This window comes from Carcharhinus amblyrhynchos, chromosome 19 (assembly GCF_965287045.1).
Source record: "Carcharhinus amblyrhynchos chromosome 19, sCarAmb.v2.hapA, whole genome shotgun sequence".
Lineage (NCBI taxonomy): Eukaryota > Metazoa > Chordata > Chondrichthyes > Carcharhiniformes > Carcharhinidae > Carcharhinus > Carcharhinus amblyrhynchos.
In genome coordinates this window covers 23,795,710-23,815,842 of record NC_137342.1, presented here as the reverse complement: position 1 = coordinate 23,815,842, position 20,133 = coordinate 23,795,710, and the positions used below count along the sequence as shown (strand labels likewise).

General features: G+C 40.9%; 1 protein-coding gene across 2 annotated transcripts in view; it reads right to left on the bottom strand.

Moving 5' to 3' along the window:
- Positions 1-20,119, bottom strand: part of creld2 (CRELD disulfide isomerase 2) — a 30,919-nt gene extending 10,800 nt beyond the window's left edge. For both annotated transcript variants that reach the window (XM_080207374.1, XM_080207375.1), the window contains exons 1-6: positions 19,540-20,119; positions 16,709-16,791; positions 12,711-12,821; positions 11,301-11,392; positions 8,840-9,016; positions 3,077-3,187 (exon numbers count right to left, since the gene is read on the bottom strand). In XM_080207374.1, the coding sequence (XP_080063500.1) occupies positions 3,077-3,187; positions 8,840-9,016; positions 11,301-11,392; positions 12,711-12,821; positions 16,709-16,791; positions 19,540-19,665 (700 nt within the window). In that variant the 5' untranslated portion in view covers positions 19,666-20,119. The remainder of the gene's footprint in view (positions 1-3,076; positions 3,188-8,839; positions 9,017-11,300; positions 11,393-12,710; positions 12,822-16,708; positions 16,792-19,539) is intronic.
- Positions 20,120-20,133: the final 14 nt, after the last annotated feature.

Here is a 20,133-nt window from a genome sequence, read left to right as displayed (position 1 = left end):
GGAGAAAGCAAGCAAACAGGGATAATCCAGCAAATTGTAGGCCGGTGAGCCTGACATCAGCGGTGGGAAAGCTTTTGGAGAAGATACTGAGGGACAGGATATATATGCACATTTGCAGGAAAATGGACTAGTTAGTGACAGGCAGCGTGGTTATGTATGGCAAGGTCATGTCTCAGCAACTTGATTGAGTTTTTTTGAAGAGGAGACAAAGAAAATTGATGAGGGAAGGGTTTTGGATGTAGTTTATATGGACTTTAGTAAGGCATTTGACCAGGTCCCACATGGCTGATTGGTACAAAAACTAAAATCACAAGAGATTTGGGGTGGACCAGCTAGATGAATACAGAACTGGCTTGGCTATGGCATGATGTGGGTATGCCAGCGTTGGACTGGTGTAAACACAGTAAAAAGTCTGACAACACCAGGTTTTAGTCCAACCTATTTATTTGATAATATACTCACAAGCTTTCGGGTTAGCCCCTTCGTCAGGTGAATGGAGAGTTCTGGCCTCAGATATGCTCTGTCTGAGGCCAGAACTCTCCATTCACCTGACGAAGGGGCTAACCCGAAAGCTTGCGAGTATATTATCAAATAAATAGGTTGGACTAAAACCTGGTGTTGTCAGACTTTTTACTTGGCTATGGCAGACAGAGAATAGCAGTGGAAGGATATTTTTCAGAATGGAGATCTGTAGCTAGTGCAGGGACCAGTGCTGGGACCTCTGTTGTCTATCCAAATGATCTAGGGGAAAACGTGGGATGGTCTGATTAGTAAGTTTGCCGATGACACGAAGATGGGCGAAGTTACTGACAGTGCCAAGGATTGTCAGAGGATACAACAGGATATCGATAGATTGGAGACTTGAGCACAGAAATGGCAGATGGAATTTAATCTGGACAAGTGTGAGGTGATGCATTTTGGAGGATCAAATTTAGGTACGAATTATATTGTAAATGGCAGAATCCTTAGGAACATGAACAGACAGAGGGATTTGGGCATGCAGGTCCACAGTTCCCTAAAAGTGGCAACACAGGTAGCCAAGGTGATTAAGAAAGCATGTGGTATGTTTGCCTTCATCAGCCAGGGCAGTGAGTACAGGAATTGGAAAATCGTTGCAACTATATAAAACCTTGGTTGGGTTGCATTTGGAGTATTGTGTGCAGTTCTGGTCACCAGATTATCAGAAGGACGTGGAAATTTTAGAGAGAGTGCAAAGAAAGTTCATCCGGATGGTGCCTGGTCTCAAGAGTGTTGGCTATGAGGAGAGGTCGAATAAACTAGGATTATTTTCACTGGAAAGACAAAGCTGAGAGAAGACCTGATAGAGGTTTAAAAATTATCAGAGGCATCGACAGGGTGGACATTCAGAGGCTTTTTCCCCAGGGTCGAAGTGTCAATTACAAGGGGGTACAGGTTCAAGATGAGAGAGGGAAAGTTTAAGGGAGATGTGTGGGGAGAGGTTTTTCACAGAGAGTTGTGGGCGCCTGGAACGTGCTGCGAGAGGTGGTGGCGAAAGCAGGCACATTAGCAACACTTAAAAGGCATCTGGATGAGTACAAAAATAAGGAGGAAATAGAGGGATACGGACCAAGTAAGGGCAGAAGCTCTTCCTTTAAAGTTAGGGCATTATGATCGGCACAGGCTTGGAGGGCTGAAGGGCCAGTTTCTGTGCTGTACTCCATTGATCTTTGAATTGGGCGGACACTTGGATCAATAAAAAAAAAAGTAACTGTGATGAATTGGATCATTTCTATTTCTTACAGGGATTTTTTTGATAATAGTCATTGTTCCATTAGAGTGCTCTCCTTTTAGGGTCTTCAACATTAGGAGCAACAGCTCATGAGAAAGCAACAAATGCCTTTGTTCAAGAATCCAATCAAGTCAAAAGAATATGCTGAATTGAAGGCCTCATCCCTAACAATCTTAATCCCAACAAGATAACCTCAGAAAGAGGACGGAGTATCCAGGAAGTCTACCTCTGAAGACAATGTTGACGATAATTTGAAGATCACTGAATCCCTTTAGTGCAGGAGGAGGCCATTCGGCCCATTGAGTCTGCATTGACAACAATCCCACCCAGGCCCTATCCTTGTAACCCTATGTATTTACTCTGCTGGTCCCCCCTGACACTAAGGGTCAATTTATCATGGCCAATCCATCTAACCTGCATGCCTGGACTGTGGGAGGGAACCCACGCAGACACAGGGAGAACATGCAAACTCCACAGAGACAGTCACCCAAGGCCAGAATTGAACCCAGGCTGTGTTGCAGTAGTGGTTAACCACTGTGCCACCATGCCGTCTACAGTGATGGCCAAGAAGATTCAAAGGTCAAGTGATCCACAGGACTTGAAATCACCGGCACTTTGAATCAAAGCACACGAGAGTGTCTGCAGTTCTGAAGCTCTCAACTTCAAGTTTAAACCAATCAGCAAATCTGAGATAGAATCCTTTACCTCAATTTAAAAACTTCCAGCTATCTAGTGATTGATATTTACTATTTAACAAATGTTACTTTAAATTGAACAGAAGTACAACAGAAACATATTGTGAGTACTTCATTTTATTACTATGATACATTATATGGATGGCTTCTGACGTTGTTGGCAGAAAATGATACTACAGGCAATTCCAAATTAAATCTGTCCTGAACGTACATTTAATAAGGTCTGTGGAACTTCATGTTAAATGAGATTATTCAGCTACCTGTCCCTAAATTATTTATGAAATGCCAAATAGTTGAAGGGAGGGGAGGGAGTTGAAAAAAGAGCATAACATTACTTTGGAATCAATTAACAAAAGCTAAATCATTCATGCGTGAAACAAAGCAACATTTGGAGAGATCTTCAAAGTATTTTGCTCACAGAATTGACTGGCTGGAACAATTGGAAGTTTACTGACAGAAGGACTGTTGTCCTTTGAATTTACACAGAGTATATCAACTGTCATCAGCACTGAAGCATTTAGCTTGTTCACGTATATGAGGCTAATGAATAGGCTTCTCGTATTTCTGAAAAGAAACCACAAGAGACATAGGAATGTACCACAACGAACTGGAATAATACAAGTGTACTTACCCACACAGACAGGTCCATCTTCATCAGGACCAGCTTCTGTCCAACCGCTTGCACATTCAGTGCAATTCTTGCTCGATGGACCACTACACGTTTTGCAGGCAGGATGACAGGCTGCACAGAGGTCAAAATATGTTATGTAACTGACTGCAGGTCACTTTTATTCCTTGGTGATAAACTACCTGCTGTGGCCCACATCTGCCCAACCACCTTGTTGGTTTGGGTCCACAGCAAAGATTAGCACAAAGAGGCTACCACTTTTGCCATCATTTTGCAGTTGGAGCTATCCTAACTTTATTTGCTTGTTTTTACTCCCATTTAGAAAGAAAAATAACAGACTTTTCATAACCTCAGGACATTGCAAATCATTTTGCAGACAATTAAATACTTTTTGAAGAGTAATCACTGTAGGAAATACAAGAGTCATTTTGCACTCTGCCTCAATAACCAACCTCTGGTAAAACTTTCCAGATTCCAATAACTTATCATGGAAAGAAAACTCCCACTTCTATTTTTTTTAATTCTTTCACAGGATGTTGGCATCATTGGCTAGGCCAGCATTTAGTGTTCATCCCTAATTGCCCTCAAGAGGGTAATGGTGAGCTGCCTTCTTGAACCACTGCACTTTGTGGTGTTGGTACAGTGCTGTTAGGAAGGGAGTTTTAGGATTTTGATGTAATAAGTGAAGGAACTGTGATATATTTCCAGGTAAGGATGGTGAGACATTTGGAGGGAAACTTGCAGGTGATAATGCTCAGCCTGTTACTAATTCTGCAACCATTTTTTCTGTTCATCTTATAAATGTTCAGAATTTTGAAAATCTCCATTAGTTCCCCATTGGATTGTCACTGCCACAGTTGAATAATTTCAATTTTTCAAATCTCATTCATAACTCAAAACATACATTATCAGTTTCATTCTAATAATTCATTGCTGTTGACTCTTTGCATAGTTATGTAGTATTAACCAAAATAGAAACAGCCCATTCAGCACAAAAGATCCATTTTGGTATTTACAACACACACCAACCTCTCTGCAATTCCTCTTCATCTGACACTATCAATATATTCTTCTATTCCTTTCTCTCATATATTTATCCAGCTTCTCCCTCAAACATATTTATGCTTTCTGCCTCAATTACTTCTTGTGGTACAGTAGAATTCCACATTCTAATCATTGTTCAGTCAAAACCCTTCTTCTGAAATCCGTATTGCATTTATTGCAAACTCTCTTATAATTTATGGACTCGAATGCTAGTCTCCACCTCAACAATACCATCAGCTTCATGGCTCTCCGATGCAACCCTTTCATAATCTTGGTCACCCCTCAATTTCCCGACAGATGTAATCTCTCAGTTTTGATATCATGGTAGTAAATCCTTTGAGCACCTTGCTGTATCTCTATATCCTTTGTGAAAAATCAAAATTCTGCACAGTATTCAAGTGAGATCTAACCTATGTTCTCTCTGCTTTTCTGAGCTATTCCTCCAGAAAAGGATCCCTGCACATCATTTGACATCAAGTGACCTTGTTAACCTGCATTACTATCTTTACTGTGTCATGTATTTGTAACCCCAGATCCTTCTGTTCCTATACCCGGTTAAGAAGTTTATTTTTAAAGGATTTTTTAAAAAATTGATTATTTAATGGGACATGTGTGTTGCTGGCTAGACCGGCATCTACTGCTCATCCTTAATTGCCCTTGAGGTGTTTTGTAGGTTGTACACACTGCTACCACTCTAAGGTGACGGTGGAGTGAGTGAATGTTGAAGATGTGGTCGGGGTTCCAATTAAGTGGGTTGATTTGTCTTGAATGGTGTCGAGCCTTTTGAGTGTTAGAGCCACACTCATCCAGGCAAGTGGAGAATACTCTATTACACTCCTGATTGGAGCCTTGTAGATGATGCACAGGCTTTGGAGAGTAAGCAGGCGAATTGCCCATCACAATTCCCAGCCTCTGACTGGTTCTCGTTGTCACAGTATTTATTTGGCTGGTCCATTTTTATTTTTGGTCAGAGGCAGTCCCCAGGACACAGATGGTTATACTATTAAATGCCAACGGGAGATGGCTAGATTCTCTCTGGAGATGGTCATTACTTGATACTTGTTTGGCAAAAATGTTACTTGTCATTTATCAGTTCAAGCCTGAATGCTGTCCAGGCCTTATACACACAGACTCCTGCAGCATCTGGGGTGTTGCAAATGATACTGAGCATTGTTTGCTGATGATTAGATACTCACTTTTGACCTTGTGATGGAGGTCAGGTTGCTGACAAAGAAGCTGAAGACTGGGAGGAGAGGGTGGCAGCGGCTGCAAAGTGGTGAGGACACCATCCTGAGGAATTCTTGCAGCAATCGTCCAGGGACTAATATGATTGATCTCCAACAACCACAACCATTGTTCTTTGTGTGTGATAAGACTCCACCCTGGGGTGCATTTTCCCTCTTATTCCCAATATCTCCAGTTTTCCCAGGTCCCTTGATGCCATACTTAGTCAAATGCTGCCTTAGTGTCAAAGACAGTCACTGTCACCTCATCATTCTTTTGCCTATGTTTGGACCAAGGTTGTAATGAAGTCAGAAGCTGAGTGGTCTTGACAGTACCCGGACTTGAGCATCAGTGAAATTATTGCTGAATAAGTGCTGCTTGATAGCCCTGTTGATGACCCCTTCCATCACTTTGCTGATGATCCCGTGGAGACTGATGGGGCAGAAATTGACCATAGTGGATTTGTCCCGCTTTTTGTGGGTAGAACATACCACATTGCTGGATAGATGCCATTGTTGTAGCTGTTGCAGTGCAGCTTGGCTATGGGTGCAACTAGTTCTGGAGCATAAGTCTTTACTACTATTGCTGGAATGTTGTCGGGGCCATCACCTTTGCAGTATCCAGTGCCTTACGCTGTTTCTTGATATCACATTAAGTGAATCAAATTGGCTGAAGACTGGCATCTATTGGTGCTGGGGACCTTAGGTGGAAGCTGAGATGGATCACCCACTCTGCACTGGCTGATAATGGTTTTAAATGCCTCACCTTGTCCTTTGCACTGATGTGCTGGGCTCCCTCATCATCAAGGATGGGGATATTTGTGGAGCCTCCTCCAGTGATTGCTTAAATTGTCCACCACATTCAAGCCTGGCAGGACTGTAGAGTTTAGATTGCATCCGTTGATTCTGGGACCTTTTAGCTCTGTTTATTGTGTACTGCATCTGCTGTTTGGCATACAAGTAGTGCTATGTAATAGCTTCAGTATGTTGACAACTAATTTTTGCATATGCCTGGTGCTGGTCCTAGCATGCTCACCTGTATTCTTCATTGAGGTTTAATTGTTGGCTTTATGGTACTGGAAGATTGTGCCTTATAGATACCAAGTTTTGAGTTGCTAGACCTCTTTGGAATCTAGCCCATTTAGTATGGTGGTAGTGCCACAGAAATCAATCCTGACTGTATGCCCCTTTTCTAGACCTATCCTACCAATGGGACAGCACGTACCCAGAGGTGGTGATAGTGGTGACTGAACTATTATATGCAAGGTATGATTTGAAAAGTATGCCTATATTAGGTTGTTGCTTGGCCAGTCTGTGAGGTTGTTCTCACAATTTTGGCACAAGCCCCCAGAGGTTAGTGAGGAAAACTTCAAGGTTGATAGGGCTGGGTATATACTGTCGATTCTCATCCTTGATTGATGCCTGGTGGTCTGCCCGTGACATCCCTCTCTTCCCATCAAATGTAGCACCTCAACCCTATCCATATTGAAGCTCAATTGCTGACTGTGTGCCCGTTCTACAAGTTTATTATCTTCCTACATCTTGTTGCTGTCCTCCTCTGCATTAACTAGTCTTCCCCAATTTGGTGCCAACCCCAGATTTTGAAGCTGCGTTTCCTCTGCTTCCAGACCGAGTAGCTTATGCAATATTCCAAGCACCAATCTTTATGAATATCACTTCCCACTTTTGCCAGACTACCTTCAACCCCTAGCATCTGATTTTGGTGAGCGAGGCAGGTGGCTTGATCAGGAAATTTCCCAACTTGCCAGTACCTTGAAAAAAAACACAACAAATTGCTAGATTTTCACCCCATGGTTACAGGATGGACTTGCCCAAGGCTTGCCCACTCTTCGACATTTCTCTCCCTCCTCCCCTCCCCCCATACCAGAAACAGATGCTAGGAGGACATGGGGTGCTAAGTGCTAAGGCAGGCTGGTTAGAAGGCTAGCTTCAGTACTCTAGGGGACTTTGTCCTTGATGTTTTGGAAGATTTCAGGCTCTCTACATATCACACTTCACACTCCCTCACCCCTTTACCTATTCCCCCCGGCCAAGATAAATCACAGAATACTACAGTAGGCCCTTCGGCCCATCGGGTCTGCTCTGACGCATGGAAGGCCCATAACCTTGAATGTTATGGTGAGCCAAGTACTCATCCAGGTACTTTTTAAACGGATATGAAGCATCCCAACTTCACCACGCTTCCAGAAAAGTTTGGTTTGGAGTGCATTCCAAACCATCACCACTCTCAAAGGTTTTTCCTCAAATCCAGCAAACAACATCACAAAGACAGTTTATGATTATCACATTGCTATTCATGGGAGCCTTCAGAGTGTAAATTAGATTCCACATTTTTGTCATTACAGCGACAATTCAAAAGTACTCATTTGACTGTAAACTGCTTTGGAGCATCCCAAGACCATAAAAAGTGCTACACAGATGCAAATCTGTTTTCCTTTTCCTGCATTCCGTTCAGTATCCCACCATCTAGATTTCACCTGCTTTTGATTCATTTTCTCCAAAATGTTTTCTACTTTGAATTACGTCTACCACCTAGTGGTCCACTCGAGGCCTTCTCTTGCTGCAATATCTTGCATTTTTCTGCACAGGCATGCATCTACCCAAACTCTTGGTATCTTGGGTCCTACCTCAAGTCATGTTCAGGGAAATGTTGCATTGGAGTTAACGACACAGCTGGGTACAGTACCAAAAATGGGAACAAAAGGTTTTAAACCAGTGCACAGGCTTGCTCAGCATTAAGTTTGGAAGTTAATGCATTCACCCTTCTACAAAGTAAAGCAAAGAAGCAACATCAGCATCAGCCCTGAACGTCCAAAGGTCCATTTCTCCCACACATAACAACCAAGCAATCGTTGCACTCAACAGTTTTTTCTAACAACCTGGAAAAATCACACACCATTTTGAAGAAAGCATAAGTTTTTTTTAAACAAAGCTTTAAAGTGAGTTGAAGCAGAAGCATTTTCCTCACAACGTGGGAACTATTAATATTTTCCTTTTAGGAGGGACAAACCACAACCTTAGTTGCTGGGTCAAAATCCTGGAATTTCCTCCCTAACAGCATTATTGATCAACCCACAGCACGTGGACTGTAGCAATTCAAGAAGGAGGCTCACCACCACTTTCTCAAGAGCAGCTAGGGATGGGCAATAGTCAGCCAGTGACGCTCCTGCTGCGTGAATGAATAAAAAAAGTTGTTTTCTTTGATAGTATCAAATGGATAACTGCTGGTTAATATTTAATTAATATTTTCCGTACCAAATAAAGTGGTATCAGCTACACTACTGAAACAAATTAACTGATCATTATCTCATTGCTGCTTGTGAGACCTTGTATTGTACACATTGACTCCATGTCTGTTTACTTATCTAGTAATAACAAATCAACAAGGAATCAATAGGCTGAACTACAATGGGATGCTCTGGCAATGCAAAAGAACTAACTGAAGGAAGGGGTTTATATTTTTAACTCGGAAGCTTACCTGTGCAGAGTGAATGGGTTTCATTCCGAAATTCGCTGTAGTAGCCATCTGCACAGTCTAGACATTCTTCTCCTTTGTACTCCCTGGTGCAACTACAAGAGCCATCACCCGTCCGTGTACCATCACCATCACATGAACCATGGCCGTTGCAGGGTCTATCTGCACCACCAGGGCATTCTGAAACAGTAGAGTTTATTAGACATAACTAACTACTTTAGAAATACAGATCTAATCATGTAATCCCGGGACTTCAGAGCAACATTTGCCATAATTTTAATCTCTCCTCACAGGAAGTGATGCAGAATGAAGTAATGCTCCACAACTAGTGACCAGCCTCTAGTACCTCATCCTAATGAATACGCTGTGTGAGCTGTAAGAGGAATGATGGCAACTTAATTGACAGTGGGATTCATTAAATTGAATCTAATCCTCACATCGTGGCCATGACGTGGAGATGCCAGTGTTGGAATAGGGTGGACAAGATGAGAGGTCACATGACGCCAGGTTATAGTCATAGGTTATATTTGAAATCACAAGCTTTCGAAGCACTGCTCCCTCGTTAATCTGACTTCACCTGACAAAGGAGCAGCACTCCGAAAGCTTGGGATTTCATATAAACCTGTTGGACTATATAATCTGGTGACGTGTGACCTGGTGCATAATCCTCACATCAGATGTGGTTACCAGCAATGGCCAATAAAGCAGAAGCAGAGGTTATTGACCATGCACACTGAAACCTACTATATTAGACTCCCAATGCTATCCCAGCTGACAGCTGCTTAGCCATAGTACTCAAAAACACACTGCACTTATCTATGGACCTACCTAAAAGGGCATTGAACCACTTCACAATGAAACTCAAAAACATCTATCTATCTCAGAAACACTCAATGACCTGTCCTCCACAACTACTTTGTGGCAATGAGTTCTGCAGGTTCACCTTTGGGCTGAAGAAATTCCACCTCATCTCAGCCCCTTCACTCTGAGGTTGTGCCCTTGATTTCTGGTCTCTCCCACTGGTGGAAATATCCTCTCCATGTTCACCCTGTCTAGGCCTCTCTGTATTCTGTAAGTTTTAATTAGATTCCCCGCCACCCATCCTTCTAAACTCCATCAAGCATAGACCCAGACTCCTCAACCGCTCCTCATGTGACGAACACTTCGTTCCCGGGATCATTCTTGTGAATTCTGAACCTGCTGAGTTAGCTGATCCGAGTGCAATAGAATGTGCTTCATTTGGTATCAGTGCCTCTTAGACTGGAAGAGGAGGGAAAGCCCTGATGTTAACTACTTAACAGGTTTCCCTGTTGCAAGGTATATGCTAAGATGGTCAAATTGCCAAGGTGACACTCATTTTAAGCCTCATACCTGAGAACATGGCCCAAGCTGGATGAGGTACTGAGGGCGGCCAGCATCAGTGAAACCATACCCCAGCATGAATCACTGGCCCCTGGAGAGGATGCAATAAAATTGAAGCAAGAGAAAAATAAAATTAATTTGTAAATAACTATGGAGGCTAGTCACATGTTATGGGAAAAAACAATACAGTAAAAGGAATCTCCCATCCCAGTCATGTCAGTCAGTCCGCTCCAAATAGTTCAATAGTGAGAACCACTTTTATTTATTCAGGATGTTAGCACTTGACCCCATAACCCCATTGCAAAATCCACTCACTTTTAATTATGTTGGAAGTGATTTTGTGTGATACATCAAAAGCATATTTTATAACAAGGTGTCATGCCATTCTGCAAATACTTAGTGTTATATTAGAATAATCCATAGATATGCAGGGTAGTTTGATTAGCCTAGTGCTTAGTGTCAGGGGGACGAGCAGAGTAAATGAGAGGGGTTACGGGGTTAGGACCTGGATGGGATTGTTGTCAGTGCAGACTTGATGGGCTGAATGGTCTCCTTCTGCACTATAGATATGATATCATATGAATTGCAGAAGTAGGTAAAATTACAGAAAATAGGCTGAAAAGTATCCATTAATTTGGACGGGAGGGGGATAACCATTCAGTTGTCAAGAAGAATTTTTACTCACAGGTTTTTACGGAAACTTCATTTGGGTGCCTAAAGCATGGAATTGTTACTGGCTGAATGTGACTGATCCATTGTTGCTTTTAGTAGTGTATGGTCATTACTTTGGTCAAGTATAGTGTTTGACAGTCAGCATCATGTTTTGCATACAACTCAAGATAATCAAAGGGTGCTTGATAACCTTATTACCCAAAATTATACACTAGTTTAATTAGTGCATTAACACTGTAAAAGAAGCCTCTTATAAAGCGCAGGAGTTTTATTTCTGGGAGAAACAAAATCCACTAAATTAAGACATTGTTTAACACAGCCATCCATCAACATTCTGTCACCTGACACTGTTGTACTGCTTTTCATATATACACTGTCACATATGTTACATGCAATGAGATTCATAATGCTCACAAAAGGGTGACAGTACCAACACAATCTGCACCAAAGCTCCCAGCAGGACAGCAAACTTTAATCGTATCCACACAGAACCAGAGGAAGAAATTGGGGTGATTTTTCTGCCTGTAATTAAAAAGAATGATATTGAGTTTAATCAAATTTCCAAATGTGAATGCAACACAAATTACTCATCTAGACAGAATGTTACAGCACAAAAGGGAGCCTTTCGGCTCACTGAGCCTATACCAACTTGAAAGAGCCATATTTTCTAGCACTTAGTAAAGAAAATGCTGGAGGTGTATCCCCTACCGCCACGCTGGCAGGACAGCCATTCTTAAATCTCTCCAACATTAATAATAAATACAAATAACCCTCACCTCCTCATGCACATGGGGAACCACTCTCTGTCCTGTCCAACTTCTTCACTCCGACACTGTCTTCCCCACCCCCCCCCCCCCCCCCAGAAACTGTTAAAAATAAATTTCTAAGGACTTAAAAATTAGTACAGCCTTTGTATTTAATTTGAAAATTGGATATTTTAGATCCAGGAAGAAATTGTGGCACCTGGGGCCTTGGCTTGAAGGAAACCAACTTACGAGGGAATCCAGATTTTCAACTAAGAAACAATGAGAGTATTACTTTTCTATGAAGACTTGGACATTGGATTGTATTCAAGTTATTTCAAGTTACCTGATCACAATTAGATCAATTGTGGATCACTTGAATTAACCTCACCCTCCCTGGGCTGAAGGGAATAGAATCAAAAGAAAAACAACAGCCAAAATCCCTGCTCCTAAACACTATCAACAATTCCTATTGGAACATGAGCTCATGTGAAAGGAAGCACATGTAGATATCAGGCAGAAACAGGGTCAGGTTAGCTGTGATACCTTAAAGGAAAAGCTTGCTGGACAGTGTCACCTCACAGCAGTTCCACAGTGTTCATGTGCTGGAATACATTCCAAGATACTTTATAGTTAGGATAAGAAATGGCAGATACAGAGTTAGAGATGGAGTAAAATGGATCAAAAGACACATTCCTTGTTAAAGCAGAGAGCAAAGTGATAAGAAAGTGGTAGCTACCTCAGAAGCTCCTGAGGGCATAATGGCTGCACATGCAACCATTAGTGAAAAGAATGGGAGAAAATAAATGGGGTGCAGAGTCAGGCAAGCTTCATAGGGGAAAGAGCAAAAACGTGTGGAAGCACACGAGAGAATGGGCAGAGTTTTACAGTCCCATCATGGCAGGGGCAGGGCTGTAAAATCCAGCGAGTCCTTCAGAAGTCCACTGGCTTCAGTAGGACCGGATAATCTGTCCAGCAGGAGGGGCTGCAAAAATCTACCCAATGTTACAACTAATACAAAATAAAGATTTGTTGGATTTGTTATGTTGTATATTTAGTAATAAAGACAAAACAAGTTAGGTTTAAAAGACACTTACATTGTGAACCACCAGCGCTCAATATACTCTTCGTGAGTTTCCACCATGAGATTACATTCAAACTCAGAGTGCTCACACAGGGACTCAACAATTTCCACAAGACGGGTCTCACTAAATTAAAAAGAACAGTTAAGAGCAAAAATAATTCTACAATACTACTCAATTAAAAATCTTAGTCTGAGTTTCATGAGAAACATTTATAAAACATATACTCTTCTTGACATAAACAGAGAGGATAGCTAGATACAAGATTACATTATGAATCACCCTTTTACACAAGTTATATGCAAGACTCCTTTCTCCAACCCCGCCCCCCACACGTACCCTGTCATCTACAGGAGCTCAATTGTAAGTGAAATTAATCCAATTAATTGACAACAAAGTGACTTATTATGTAGCACAGGCCTTCATGCTACATAAGAAATTATTTCAACTACAACTTGCATTTACTTTAATATAATTACATGTCGTAAGGCAGTTAAGAGTCAGAGTCATAGAATTATACAGTACAGAAGAGGAGCTTCAGCCCATTGAGTGTGCACCGACCAATCTACACATATCCCACTTTCCAGCACTTGACTTATAGCCTTGAATATTATGACGTTTCAAGTTCACAGGCAAAACAAAATATAAAATTGAGCCACATTAAGGAGGCATTAGGGTAAATGACTGAAAGCGTGGTCAAAGAGGTAGGTCTTTAAGGAATGTCTTAAACGAGTATAGCAAGGTAGAGGTGCAGAGGGATTTAGGAAGGGGTTCTAGGTTTTTGAGCCCAGGCAGCTAAATGGACATCCACAAATGGAGGAGTGATTAAAATTGATTTGATTTATTGTCAAACTAATAATTTATTATTATACTATTGTATTAGTATACCGTGAAAAGTATTGTTTCTTGCATGCTATACAGACAAAGCATACCATTCATAGAGGAGAGAACGTAGAATGTAGCGTTACAGTCATAACTAAGGTGTTGAGAATTGGGAATGCTCAAGAGGCTGAATCACAATGCAGATACCTTGGAAAGTTTTGGGCTGGAGGCAATTACGCAGATGGGGGAACAAAACGATGGAAGCATTTGAAAACAAAGGCAAGAATTTTAAAATTGAAGTGCTGCTTAATTGGGAGCCAAATTAGGTTTGCAAAAACAAGGGTGACGAGAAAATACGATTTGGCACAAAGAAGAACAAAGGCAGCAGAGCCCTAGATGGCCTCAAGTTTACAGAAGGTAGAATGTGGGAGGTTAGCCATGAGTGTGACGTGTGCTGGATACGTGGGAGAAACCTCATCTCTGGGTCAAATACTAAAGACAATAGCTTCAGCCTTCCCAACTTTTAAGATCAAAGGAATTTATTATATGTGAAGTGATTTTAGATATTTCTGAGATGACTTAGAAGGACAAGTCAACAAAACATCATAAATCAGATGGTTGGGCTTACATGCTTCATTATAATCTGTAACACACAGTTGGGTATTTAATCAACCCAAGAACCATTAAGATGTGCAAAACACCAACTAAAAAATACAGAATCGTCTTTCCTGTCTACGTGATATCTGTAGTAGATTATCTAGAAATGTTTAAAGTTTATTTGTTAGTGTCACAAGTAGGTTTACGTTAACACTACAATGAAGTTACTGTGAAAATCCCCTAGTTGCCACACTCTGGTGCCTGTTTGGATATGCTGAGTGAGAATTTAGCATGGCCTATGCACCTAACCAGCACATCTTTCGGTCTGTGGGAAGAAACCGAAGCACCCAGAGGAAACCCATGGAGAGAATTTGCAGATTCCGCACAGACAGCAACCAAGCCAGGAATCGAACTGGGTCCCTGGCACTGTGAGGCAGCAGAGCTAACCACTATGCCACTCCCATATTAGTGATGACATAGTACTACTTCAATGCCACCTTCACTAACCCAAAGGTTGTTACCATAGTCTCAAATTGCTCGACCAATATTAGGAACCAGATTGAACTGGCAAATCTTCCCTTAGAAGATGAGCAAAATGGGGACCATCCCTTTCAGCTCCAGTCAGCATCTCAGTACCTCAGGCCTGAATTTCATCAACTTCCGGACTCCGACCTTAGACACAAAGAGTGATGTGGAACCATGATATCTCACTCAACTTCAAGCTCAGCTTTTCTCCCACACATTACCAAGACAGCTTTCTTGTATCTTCTCTGCTAGAAATCTAGTCCAGACATTCAATTCCAGACTCAAATTATCTAATAATCTGGTTCCAGCAACCTCCTTGATCCAAGCCAAGTCCTGCAATCCCATCCTCGCCAAACTCCACTGGCTCAACTTGTCAACCTGATAAACACACAGATTGTTTTTCCAATCTCTTGATAGCCCCACCCACGCCATCTTTCAAACTTGTCTTAACCATTCGCAGACTCTCTCAGCTTCTCCAACAACTGCCGTGTCACATCTCTTGTTCCCTGTGTTCTGTCAATAGCAGCCAGTTTTTCAATGACGACATTCCAGTCTTCTGGCACATTCTCCCCAGTTCCTTGAACCTCCCTTGCTGTCAAAAATCGATAACCCTGTCTTCAGTTTCCTATTCATTTTCTTCCTCCCCTTTCCCCATGGTTTATATTTACATATATCCCATCCTGCAAAGCATTCAGCCATCATCCTGCGTGAGAGGTGCTATATCGTTGCTGTTTCCTATTAAATTCAACAACTGTATATGAACAGTCAGATTAACAGCAAAAACTAAGTAGATTGCATGGGAACAAGAGATATGAAAAGCCAGTTGTTGGAGGGCTGAGAGAGACTGTGAACAGTCAAGACAAGATTGAAAGAAGGCATAGGTGGAACTTACAAGAGATGGGAATAAGTTATTTTAGAATTATTGAGGATACATTACAAAATAAATAAATAATTTATTGAGCATTTCAGTGTTTTTTTTAAATTCATTACACTGATCTTTCCAGCAACAGTCAAACGGACAGACAAATCAAGAGTTCTTGGAATCATTCACTCATTCAGCACAGACTAATACATAACAGAAATCCAATCATAATGAAAAGCTTGATTGGGAGATATATTAAATCAGACCCATTATATAAGAGAACACCAATCACAATGTTCTTTTTGATCTTGTTTAATCTATTTTGTAGGAGGGACAGTGACATAGTAATAACGTTAGTGGACCAGTAATCCACCGGCCCAGCTGCTGGCTCAAATCCCACCACGGCAGCTAGTGAAATTTAAATTTAATTAATAAAATTTGGAATTGAAACCTAGTCTTCGTGATCGTGATCATGAAGCTATCATCGAATGTCATAAAAATCCATCTGGTTCAATAATGTCCTTTTGGAAAGAAATCTGCCGTTCTTACCAGGTGTGGCCTACACGTAACTCCATACCTATAACAAGATGGGTAACTTTAACTGTCCTTTGAAATTGCCCAGCAAGCCACTCAGTTCTAGGGCAATTAGGAATGGGGAGCCAATGCTGGCCATGCCTGCGATGTCCACATCGCATGAAAGAAGAGAAAAAAAAAGAAATGCTTCATCCGACACTATGTACCTCTATTATTGAATGTAAGTGATGTCAATAACATTTTTGCATCAGTTCACACACCTCTGGATGATGCTTAAGTTCCAGATGGGTATTGGTTTGTATCAATTATCATTAATATCAGAGTAGATAGCAATGTCATCTTTGGTAGATTAGGAAAGCTCAAGGATTATTGGGTACCAGATCTGGATAAAATACATTCAAAGATTGTTACAGAAATGGGACTGATAAGATTTAAGTAAAGGGCTAAAAAAAAAGAAAAAAGCGAAGGATGGTTTTGTTTAGATCAGGAGTTAGTTTGTGTAGTTCCAATTTTCAAAAACATAAATAGTCAAAATGAGAGTTAATGAATTACTGACCTACATCCATTCTTGACAGACCACCTGATCTTTTCCTACCCCTTCAATTCACTTGTTTGTATTGAAAATGCAGTCACTGTCAAAACACCATTTGTTAAAATCTGTATGTATACATACCTGAATTCATATTTTGACAAATATCGTTCTTCCCAGTCTGTATTTCCACCTCCAAAATTCTTTCTCGAAGTATCTTCTACACCCTAATTTTGAAACATGATTTGATTATTTGCAAAAGTTTTCTTTTACTTAACCCAGTTGCACAACACATGCATTTAACTGTTGACAAAAATTAATACCACATTTTAGTTTATCAATGCACATTGATACACAGCAGTAATCACTTGATGAGGGGATTATGCACCTCGTGCTCCTATCCCAAACACAAAAGTTTCAATCAGACAAATTCTCAATCAACTCTCAAGATTAAGAATGCAATCAATTGCCCTCAGTCGTTAACCCCATATCTAGCTTTTATTTTATCTGCAATGCATGTTCACTGGGAAGGGAGAGAGATTCCTAGACGTGTTTCGGCAGCAGGCGATCGACGGGGCCATCCATCCCAACTGCCTGTCCCTCTACCACAGCTATGTTCGTGGCCAGATGTCCCTGGAGAGGGAGCACGCGGTGTCCACAGGCACAGTTGATGCATTCCGTGCCCGCTGGGCACCACAGGGGCTGGGGTGTATTACAGACCCTTACAATCACATTTTGATTTAATGTTTTAAGTTTCCTTTCGACTTTGGTTTTTGTTCGGGCCGTCCGCCCTTCCTTTTTGGGGGCTGCCCCTTCTAGTTTGTCCCTAAATTAATTTGAGTTCGTTTACTTGTTGGGTATGCAAAAGAGCTTCCTAGATGTATTTCTAAAGAATTATGAAGATAGGAAATGCTCACCTCACATTTTTCAATTCCAAGTTTTATACAATAACTTTCCCAGAATCTTTTTTTTTGAAACTTGAAAGAGAAACTTCTCAGAATTTAAAATACTGAGGGACCCATATTGTAAATGACGCTCTAGTGAGCATCTGCTGCTAGATGTGGTGCTGAAATGCTGAAAGATGTTTTCAACAAAGATGCTTCCTTTCCTCACATATCCATTCATTATTATACAAATCTGGCTAGTTAGTTAACAGAAATGGAATGCACCATCATAACTCAAATAAAAATCAGTAGTCGCCTATAAGGTGTACAAAAGAATGTGGCACATTTGCATGCTTCCTTTTTAAACCATTCAACACTCCTACTCCTCTAGAAAATGAATGGACTCCATAACTCTCAAAGTTAAGATCCCACAGATAACTAGTTAACTATATTATGGAATACCAAACCTTTGGCCAAATAGTCCCCAAAAGTCTTAAGCACCATGTGTTAAATTCAACTCTAGTATAAGTGCTAAAATCTATTTTAAGAAAACACATGCATTTAAAATATATGCTACATCAGTAACTAATATTTGGAGACAAGTTCAAATGCTATTGTTTCCTTGGTATTTCATCTGTTCAACAACTGTTTAAACAAGATTCTACTGATGTGGCTCAAACGATATAAAGCAGGCTAATTTTAGTTCAAAGAAACACTATCACAATGTTCAGGACACGCAACCACTCATTAATACTGATCCTTAAGCCAATCAAACACTTCAGCAAGGTAAACTTACACACAATTGCATCACAAAGAAAACTGTCAATGTGGTTTGCTGAATCTTCTGTTACTTCATTGAGAAAGAGACATTTATAATTCATTTTGGAGTTCATAACTAGTCTTCAACACTTGCAACGCCTGTCATAACAGCGAGTTCGAAAAACAGAACAGCAGGCCATTCAGTTCCTTAAATCTATGCCATTCAATCAGATTGATGTTAATCTGTATCTTAACTCAATTTGCTCACCTCGATTATATATTCCTTAATTTACTTACTTAAAATACTATCACGTTGTTTCAATGTTCAATTAACATAGGCTCAATAGCATTTTCCAGCTTCTGTTGTCAGCATCACAGACTGCACTCCACCAAAACTTTTTATTAATGTGGACAGTGTAATAATGACTTTTTGTTCAAGGGATATTAGCCAGAACATCATGGGATCTTTCACATCCACCCATGAACAGCAGATGGGGTGGGACCTTAGCTTAATGTCTTATATTAAAGTGCACCAGTCGTCCTTACTTTCACATACTCAAACCCTGAAGTTAGACATTAATCTAGAATCTTGTGATTCGGGGCAAGAGTGCTACCAATTGTGCTACAGCTTTTTGTAAAGAATTCCATCTTTAAACTATCCCTTGTTTGAAGTATTTGATAACATCACCTCTAAATAGTCTAGCTCTAACTTTCAGATTCTGCTCCCTGCATCTCTCCACCAGGCATTCACCAGAATGTTGAAACATTCTTACATCATCTATGAATTTCTTGAAGACAATAACTTTCTGACACTAGAACATTTTTATTTCAAGTTTTAAGATTATTTATTAGTGTCACAAGGAAGCTTACATTAACACTGCATTGAAGCTACTGTGAAAATCCCCTAGTTGCTGCATTTCAACACCTATTCAGGAACACAGAAGGAGAATTTAGCATAGCCAATATACCCACGTCTTTTGGACTATGGGAGAAAATCCATAGGGGAAAACATGCAGGCTCCACAGGCAGTGACTCAGGCTGGGAATCAAACACAGGCCGCGAGGCAGTAGTACTAACCATGGTGCCAGTTATTTTGTTTTGCACTTAAACTAGTTAACTGTCTTCATAATTTTGATATTTTGTAGTGACCAAGGAAATGCACCAGATAATAACAAGTATCAAGATTTACCAACCCTAATGTCCTATCAGTTAGTTTTAAAATGTCATTAATAGTAATTGTCTATCTACAAAAGCCACTGGCCCAAATATTCATTAAAAGTGCTGTGGAAGTGAAAACAGGATCTTTGAAAAAACAACAGGATATGCACTCACCTTTAAGAAATTGCTGGCTATCTTTTTGCAAGTGGGGCACGAAAGCTTGTCATACCCTGATGACAGACGACATAGCAGCAACCCAGCCAACAGAAAACAATGAAAACGTTGGCTGGACCAAGCCATTTTCTTACTCTGTATACGATACAAATCTCAAATAGGCTAGGCTGAAAAAAAAAGGCATCAAAATCTAATAGAATAAATGCCAGTGGTAGTGGTTAATTTACAACTACTAAACTCTTAAGGTGCAAATTCAAACATTAATTCAGGGTTCCCGTTTGCCCTGGGTTTCTATGTCAGAAGTGGTGGCTGGGAGTGTTAGAAAGTTGTAAGCAGGTAGCAGTCCCTTCTTCTTCGAACAGTAGTCCCAAGTCGTAGCAGGAGACCACTGCAATTGTTCGGGATGAAGCTAACGGTGCCTTCTCACTGCGACTCGACTGAAGGAAATCCCCCTGGGTACAGTAACGGTGAGCTTCAGCAGTGCAACGGTCACAGGTAAGTGTCCCTGTTGGCAGTGTGAGGGCTTCCTGCAGGTAACAATGATCAACTCGCTACATTCCCATCCAGTACCGGCGTTCCAAGGCACGCACCAAC